This window comes from Cebus imitator, unplaced genomic scaffold, assembly GCF_001604975.1.
Source record: "Cebus imitator isolate Cc_AM_T3 unplaced genomic scaffold, Cebus_imitator-1.0 Scaffold28, whole genome shotgun sequence".
Classification (NCBI taxonomy): Eukaryota; Metazoa; Chordata; class Mammalia; order Primates; family Cebidae; genus Cebus; species Cebus imitator.
In genome coordinates, this window is record NW_016107343.1 from 4,676,157 (window position 1) to 4,685,508 (window position 9,352).

At 39.8% G+C, this 9,352-nt stretch overlaps 1 protein-coding gene across 7 annotated transcripts in view; it reads right to left on the minus strand.

The window, feature by feature from the left end:
• The window catches only part of SIK3 (SIK family kinase 3), a 245,081-nt gene that overhangs the window by 107,525 nt on the left and 128,204 nt on the right, over positions 1-9,352 (minus strand). For all 7 annotated transcript variants that reach the window (XM_017523349.2, XM_037736656.1, XM_017523354.2 and 4 more), the window contains exon 2: positions 4,154-4,270. In XM_017523349.2, coding sequence (XP_017378838.1) covers positions 4,154-4,270 — 117 coding nt within the window. The remainder of the gene's footprint in view (positions 1-4,153; positions 4,271-9,352) is intronic.

A 9,352-nucleotide genomic window follows, 5' to 3' on the forward strand; every position in this document is an offset into this window, starting at 1 on the left:
AAACAAATATAATCGTTATTAAGAAGGGAAAAATAGATACTCTTCCAAGTTCTTAAAAGTAGGAAACATTCATTGCTTGAAAGAGAGCCTTCTGATGTTCCATGAGGTCTCTGCACTCTCTTAAGCTCCATAAAACTGACAGGCAAAGAAGTTGCCAAGAACCAAAACTTAAAACTTCAGATTCAACATCAAGCACTTGATGCACAAAAATCTCCCATCAAAAAAAAAAAAAAAAGAGGGGGGGAATCACATTAGAACTACACAGAAATCACATATGGCTTTCTTTGTTCAACAGAAATGACTACTTTTGCTTCCACTGCCCATTTATTTGAAAAAAGAGAACAGCAATTTAAAATATTCAACCTTCTTCTTTTTTTTTTTTTTTTTGAGACGGAGTCTCACTCTGTCACCCAGGCTGAAGTGCAGTGATGTGACCTCAGCTCACTGCAACCTCTGCCTCCTGGGATCTGGGATTACAAGCATGCACCACCAGGCCCAGCTAATTTTTTCTGTATTTTTAGTAAAGACAGGGTTTCACCAGGTTGGTCAGGCTGGTCTCAATTGGACCTCGATCCTCCTGCCTCAGCCTCCCAAAGTGCTAGGATTACGGGCGTGAGCGACCACGCCTGGCCAAAATATTCAACCTTTTAAAGTAACATAAAGTGATTTGTATCTTGTTTTGGTCCCTATGTTGCTCCTTTTTAAAATTCATTGTAGTATGCTGTCAGTCTGTTCTTCCTTTTCACATTTTCCATCAAACATTTTTAAACGTAATAATGACTATATACACTCATTATAAAACAAAAGATCAAAGGCTTTCCTCTTCCCAATCACTTCCATCTCAATCCCCAGAGGAACACTGTTCACTGCTTATTGTATATCCTTCTAGAACAGTGCTGTCCAATAGAAATATAATATGAACTGCATATATAATTTTAACTTTTCTAGAAGCCGCATTGGAAAAAGGAAAAGCTGAAGATAATTCTAATAATATTTTTTATTTACTCCAATATATCCAAAATATTATTTCAACAATTTTTTTTTAAATTATTAACTTTTAGTTTTACACTTAAATTAATTAAAATTAAATACACTTAAAAATTCAGTTCCAGCTGGGCAAGGTGGCGCATGTCTGTAGTCCCAGCATTTTGGGAGGCCGAGACAGGCAGATTACCAGAGGTCAGCAGTTTGAGACCAATCTGGTCAATGTGGTGAAACCCCATCTCTACCCAAAATACAAAAATTAGCTGGTCACAGTTGTGGGCACCTGTAATCCCAGGTACTCGGGAGGCTGAGGCAGGAGAATTGCTTGAACCTGGGAAGCAGAGGTTGCAGTGAGCTGAGACGGCGCCACTGTACTCCAGCCTGGGTGACAGAATGACTCCATCTCAAAAACAAAAAAAAATTCAGTTCCTCAGTCACTCTGGCCACATTTAATTACTCAACAGCCGAATGTGCTTAGTGACTACCATACTAAACAATACAGTTATAGACTTTCAGTACACTTCACAGTTAATTAATTCCTAGTTACTTTAGCTTTTTCTGCATTAACATCATATAACAGTATCATGTGTTATACAGATCTGTCTCTTATTTTTAATTGCTTCATAGTATTCCATTGTATGAGTACATACTAATTTAATTTTCCAATCTAATAGCTGTGTTGTTCTTTTTTATTCTTCCTTCTTTTTCCTTTTTAAAAACTCTATATATACTGATAACATAAGCCCATGTATTGCTTCTGAGCTCTCTCATGTTAATTTATATGACAGAAAGTAAATATATGCAGTTGTTTAGAAAAAAATGAAAGAAAAAAACAAATATCAGTTGTATATCTCTCCAAGCCTTTTATTGACTGCAAATATTATTTTATTATTAAACTTTTCAGGAGTTCAAAAACTGTTGTTTCCTATGCATTTTTGCTCACTCGATAAACCTGAGGCTGAGGAGAAGGACCTGAAAACTACCCTGATACCAAATCATGACAATTCACAAGCCATTCACGTTGCCAGCTCAGAGTCTCCCATTAACAATAGGCCAGGCACAGTAGCTCACACCTGTAATCCCAGCACTTTGGGAGGCCAAGGTGAGAGGATTGCTTGAGCCCAGGAGTTCGAGACCAGACCATAGTGGGACCTTGTCTCTGCTAAAAATCAAAATCATAAAAAAAAAAAAAAAAAAAAAAAAACAGAGTGGTGGGTGGCTGTAGTCCCAGGTACTTAGGAGGCTGAGTGGGAGGATTACTTCAGTGCAGGTGGTAAAGGCTGCAGTGAGCCATGTTGGTCCCACTGCACTCCAGCCTGTGTGACAGAGTGAGAACCTATCCATAAAAAATAAAAATAAGCTGGATGAAGCAGCTCACACCCAGCACTTTGGGACGTCAAGGTGGGCAGATCACTTGAGGTCAGGAGTTCAAGACCAGCCTGGCCAACATGTTGAAACCCTATCTCTACTAAAAATACAAAAATTAGCTCTGCGTGGTGACACATGCCTGTGATCCCAGCTACTTGGGAGGCTGAGGCAGGAGAGTCACTTGAACCCAGGAGGTGGAGGCTGCAGTGAGTGGAGATCATGCCACTGCACTCCAGCCTGGGCAACAGAGTGAGACTTTGTCTCAAAAATAAATAAACAAATACAATTTAAAAAAATTTAAAGCCTAGCTGCCAGAAAGCAAAATTAAAGCTTGAAAGAAGTCAATGCTCAAAGCCAGCACTGGACCTATGAAAACTCTCATAGGCTAATCTTGAGTAAGACAGGCAAACTTGCAGAATTCAGTTACAAAGGTAATACCCACAGGTCAGCCTCTTGAGAAAGGTCAGCCTAAACCCCACAATTATTTAAAGACGATTTATTTTAAAATGTAAGGTCAAGAAATGTATTCAGTCTATCAGGATAGGCAGGAAGCCGAGGTTAGTGACCTGCAAGCTCACAGATACAGGTCTTCAGGCAACACCAGGAAGCTTTCACAAGTTTGCTTGTGGGGCAGAACGTAGGTGTTGTTCAACATAATTTAGGCTGATAAATTTCAACAGGTCTGCTCCTGTTGACCTAATTTCATTATGTGAGCAGCTGATGCCAGGGAAGAGCTCTAATGCTGTAGTTTTAACCACGCATATTAACATCACAACATATTTTCTTTTCCATAAAATTAATAGGGTATGAAAGCTTGCACATGGTGCCTTGGGTATACTTTCTCCACTCTTACACATGGTCCTATGTCTGGGCCAGTAACCATTTACTGCAGACAAACAGCAGCAAATGAACTGAGCGGGTGGCCACTTCCTTCAGAACTAAGAGACGGCTGTTCTGACAGAAAGCAGCAAGTAGAGTTGGGCCCATGCAGAGGCAAAGTTCTCAGCTGCCAACACACTGCAATTTGAGAAGCATCCTGAAGCCCCACCTCTCCCAAAATATCTCTTCCACCAGCCCACTAAGGCAAAATCCTCTCCTCCTATCCCATTTGAAATTCCAGCCATCAGATTTACTGCTTTTATAGTTAGGCTAGGGAATCATTTTGATGATGGCATGAAATATGCATGTTTCCTGGGTAGACAAAAAAAAAAACTAAAATAGAAATCTCTCCTATTGGAGAGATCTGGTCTCTTGATTATCAAAATAATTAACTACTACCTTGGAAAACTAAGTCAGGATCCTATTAGAATAGAAAAGAAGTAGGCTCTGATTGATGCAAGAAGCAATACTGAAAATATCCTTTGCCATCACAATTTATAACATGATCACAGAAACTAGTATTCAAATAATGCTGTAAAAAAAAATGTTACATTCATCTCTAACTTTTCACCTCTCTAAATTCTCTTCTTTTTTGGTTTCCCATCCTGTTTTAGAATTCTGAATGAAATAAAATAAATTCTCATCTTCTGAATTAATCTTTTTTTTCAGTTCTTGCTAAGAATGGCATCAAATTTTAAAGAACAAATTAAAAAGACCTACTTGGGTAAGAAAAACTTACTAGTAAATGGCCAGGGGAAGCCTGAGGATACTAAGTGCTGAGTGGGCAAACAGAAGGGTGGGAAACATAGTAGGATTAACATAGAAACAAAAAATGTTCACCCACCCACATTTCTTCAAAGGGAGCCATACATACACTATCCTGGGTTTTCTGCAGCGACCTGCTATACACTAATGAGCCTACCTGGTAGAGCCTGATGATATGGGGATGGCAAAGCATCTTCATGATTTGAACTTCCCGGAAAATCTTCTTCAAGTTTTCTTCATCCAGCTGGGTCTTATCTATGATCTTGATAGCAACCTGACAACAAAGGAAAAAGTTTACTCTGGTGCATTATTAAAAGCAGTTTACTAAGAAAAATTAGATTCATTTTAAAACATTACATTCCATAAAATATAAGCTGCCAGTATTTTGTTTACAGAATGTCAATGAGGAAAATTAATTTACCCTCTTTAAGGATAGGAAATGGATTCCTAGCAAGTTGGTCTCAAAGGAACAGACTCCAAAAGCTAATGGGTCTTCTGTCATTGCTTAAATTGCTTATTAAAATCCTATGACAAAATACTTCATTACTCCACAGACGTGGTTATGGTCTGGGTTAAATCATGTTTCAGGGCAGAGTGGTATGTAGGGCCTCTCATTAAGAAGCTTGCCTTAAATAAAAGAAAATTTTTAAAAGGCAAGAAGCTTCTAGCTGTAAGTACATAGCGTCTTACCAAGGTTCTATAAGAAGTTTCACAGGGGTTTTTTACATCTCACCAGGTGCTTGTAGAACTCAGTAATAGTAGTAGCAGGGACGGTGGTGGCAGAAGCAGTAGCAGCAGCTACCATATACCGAATGTTTACTATGGACCAGGCATAATTCTTAGTGCTTTGCAAGTACTATCTCATTTAAACCTCCTAACACCCACATTATCATTAACCTTGTTTTATAAATATAGAAACTGAGGCACACAGAGATTAAGTAATTAACCCAAGGTTAAGTAATTTACAACTAGCATGTGACAGATGCAGGACTGAACTCTAGGTAGCTTGGCTTTAGAATCAAAATCTTAATAATGTTATAAGAATCTGAAGATCGCTGGGTGCAGTGGCACACACCTGTAATCCCAGCACTTTGGGAGGCTGAGACGGGCGGATCACGAGGTCAGGAGATCGAGAACATCCTGGCTAACATGGTGAAACCCCGTCTCTACTAAAAATTCAAAAAATTAGCCAGGCGTGGTGGCACATGCCCATAGTCCCAGCTACCCTGGAGGCTGAGGCAGGAGAATCACTTGAACCTGGGAGGTGGAGGTTGCAGTAAGCCAAGATGGAGCCACTGCACTCCAGCCTAGGCAACAGGGAGAAACTCTGTCTCTCAAAAAAAAAAAAAAAGGCATCTGAAGATCTTTCTTTAGCATATAGGCACTACATCATAAAACATATCTTTCCAATGTGTCCCTTTTTAATAAGATACTCATCAGCAAATACATTTTAATGCAGAATGAAAGATGAAGGACTTTTAAAAATCTACTAAATCTAAACTTCCTCAGTGAAATACTTAAAAATATTTGTGTTATTCCAAAATATGTCTATATCTCAGTTTCAATTACTTAATCAGTATGGAAGCAATACTGGTTCGATGAAGAGTCTAGACTAGTCGAACTTTAGTCCTCTCCAAATCTTAAAATTCTAAGATTCTATGCACCGGAGAGGTAAAGGAAATGTATACAGTACTTACTGAGGAAAAAAACAGGGAAACAAAATTTCAACAGTAAAAACGTTTAGCTCAGAGAAATGAAGACTGTTTGGAGCCATACTTGGCAGATTATTCAGATGTATAAATGGCTGGCATAAAAGTAACTTTATTTGAATCTGTTTCAGGTGTTAGAATGAGGACTCATGGGAGAAAAGCACAGGGAGAAAATTTCAGCTGTACTCCAAGAGTATTCGAGCCCTGCCTAATGAGGGCATATGATGAAACGAGCTACGTGTGGCTGGAGCTACAAGGGTTAATCAGACACAGCCTAAACTTCAAGGAGATCACAGTCTAATAAGGAAAAAAGATGTGTGGAACTGAAAACAATACAGCATTGGAAGTGCAATCAATGGAGCTAGTACCAGGTATAATAATAGAATAGAGGATGCCGAATGACCTTCACCTATAGGAGAAGAGGTAGAAAAGTTTGGAAAAGACTTCACAAAGAAAGCAGAATTTCACTACAGAGAGAAGTGGAACAGGCAGAGAAGAAGGTAGAGAATTTAATGAGAATCTCATCAGCTGCCTGGTCTTTTATAAGAAGTCTTAGACCATATAACTCTTGACCACTTGCATTTCCACTTCTCATTACTGCGCCAGATCACATACAAGACCATAACACCACAACTGGTCTAGCATCTGCTCCTGCTTCTCTCAGGACAGCTCCCAAAACAAACAAACAAACAAAAACCGTGGTACACAATGTCTCTTTCGAGAACAAATTGCCTGATCTTAATAGTCATTATTAATACAATCTTACATGTGAATGGCACCTTGTAGTGTACAGAATGCTTTCATAAATATAACAAGCTGAGAAACTTGGAGACATATACCCATAGCAGAGCTGCCAAACAGCTATAATCCCAGCATTTTGGGAGACCAAGGCAGGCAGACTGATTGAGTCCAGGAGTTCAGGACCACCTGGGCAACATGGTGAAACCCCATCTCTACTAAAAAAGATTTTTTTTAATTAGATGAGCATGGTAGCATGTGCCCACAGTCCTAGCTACTCAGGAGGCTGAGGTGGAAAAATAGTTGGATCCCGGGAGACTGAAGTTGCAGTGAGCTATGATCGTGCCAGCAGCAGAATGAGAGCCTGTCTCAGAAGAAAAAAAATAACTTCCAAACAGGTGTGTTGGAAATGGGTTACAAGTGATAACGGATCACCTCCAATCTCAACTTTCTGTGCATGCCATGATGTGCAAAAGGTGGAATTTATTTATCTTAATAACAGAGGGCATCAACTGTCTAGGGCCTGTGGCTGAAATCTTCCACCTCTACCCACCCCCTACTGATAGATCGCATGTACAATAAAACTGGGGAAAGGAGAGGGGCCTTCAAGGTTAACTTATGAAATTTTTGTACTCTTTCACCTCCAAGAGAGTACTGGGTCACACGGATTCATAGAGTCAGGCCTCCTTGATTCACAAGACACTCACTCTAAATTTCATTTGTATTCTGAAGCAACAGGACCTTTGTTATGGTAAACATAGATTCTGTGGCTCCCAGTAAGCCACACAATCACATGGGTAAATAACAATAGAGTGTATTAAATTCATTTCGGACTTACCATATTTTCAACTTTTAATGGGTTTACTGGGACATAATCCATCATAAGTCAAGAAATATCTGTACTAGCAATAATGCCTTTTGTTGACTATAGTTAACAATCATTTATTACATATTTCAAAATGGCTGAAGGAGAAGGTTTGAAATGCCACCAACACAAGGAAATGATAAATCTTTGGACTAATGGATATCCTAATTACCCTGATTTGATCAGGGTATGCATGTAGCAAAATATCAAATGTACCCCATAAATATGTACAATAATAAATAATAAATACATACAAAAATTTTAAAGGGAAATGTATCAATCTCTTCAGGAAAAACTGCATTGAATATAATCTGTTCTTAGAAGGCACGTACAAAGAAGTTTTAATAGATTAAAACATCAAACTCCTGTCTACTCTTCAGTGAGAGTTAAGATTCCAGAAGACATTGAAAAGTGAAGCTCTGAGCCAGGCATGGTGGCTCACGCCTGTAATTCCAACACTTTGGGAGTTCAGGGCAGGAGAATGCCTTGAGGCCAGGAGTTCAAGACCAGCCTGGACAACACAGTGAGACCTCATCTCTATAAAAAATTAAAAAATAGCCAGGTGTGGTAGTGCGTACCTATAGTCCCAGTCACTCAGAAGGCTGAGGCAGAAGGATTGCATGAGCCTAGGCCTATCACTTGAGCCTAGCAAGGCTGCAGTGAGCCATGATTCTGCCACTGTACTGCAGTCTGTGCAACAGAATGAGATCCTTTCTCCAAAAAACTGCCTAGCAATTGAATGTAGCATTGAAAACAAGGACTCTGAAATCAAGCTACTTAGATTCAAAATCTTGGAACTATCCCTCAATGTATAACCTGGAACAGGTTATTTAACTTTCCTATGGCTCCATATTTGGAAAACGTGGGCAACAATTGAACTTACTTTAAAGGGATGCTGGGGATTAACTAAGCTAATACATGCTTAATATAATGCCTGGCACATAGTAAACAGACAATATATGTTAATTACAGGTACTGCTGCTGTTATTTTATTTTCTTCTGGAATCAAGCCTTCAACTTCAGGCATTACTTGGCAAGGATTAGATTTGCTTCACAAAGCAACATAATCCTGGATCTGAAACACATCAATTCCTTATTCGAGGGGCAAATTGAGGGACCAAGAAGCAAAATAGCTAACAATTTGTGGGCAGCATTCAGAACCAACTGGCTGCTGCCAGCTAATGTGGGAAGAACATGGAAAGAACAGAGCTGGAAAAAAACAAACGCGTTCCATTCAGGAAAGTCACACAGAGCCATAGGATGGAATCCAACGCAAGACCTGACCCTGACGGCTGTGCCAGAGAGACAGTGGTCTACTTCTTCACAGCCTGCCAGGCTCCCCTTGTTAACCCGACCTACTAGCTAACACCTAAGAGTAGGGCACTTAGTGCTGCTTGGCAATGGCATAACTGCCTGATAAGACCACTTAACAGAGAAGGGAACTCAGCTCCTACCTTAGCTGCAAACTGGAAAGTGGGAGTTTTCTAAAAAGCAGAAAAATAAAGTTGGAATAGAGAAACTGCAAAGTCAGACAGCAGGTGGCTGGCACACAGGTATAATTATCTTGAGAATACTTAAACAGATAAATAAGTATGAGTTTCACAGCTACAGATTACTGAAGGCTATATAATAAAGGTTTTGGTGTAAGGTACACACCAGTTGCTTGAAAAATTGAATGTGTCCACAACAAAGATAAATTAGTAAGTAAAGAAAAGATAAACTCTCAAAGAATGTTTTTATATTGGGGTTGAAAATATATAAATCTCCTGGCCGGGCGCAGTGGCTCACTCCTGTAATCCCAGGACTTTGGGAGGCCAAGGTGAGCAGATCACAAGGTCAGGAGTTCGAGACCAGCCTGGCCAACATAGTGAAACCCCGTCTCTACTAAAAATACAAAAATTAGCCGAGTGTGGTGGCACATGCCTGTAATCCCAGCTACTCGGGAGACTGAAGGAGGAGAATTGCTTGAACCTGGGAGGCGGCGGTTGCAGTGAGCTAAGGTCGCACCACTGCACTCCAGCCTCCTGGGCGACAGAGTGAGACT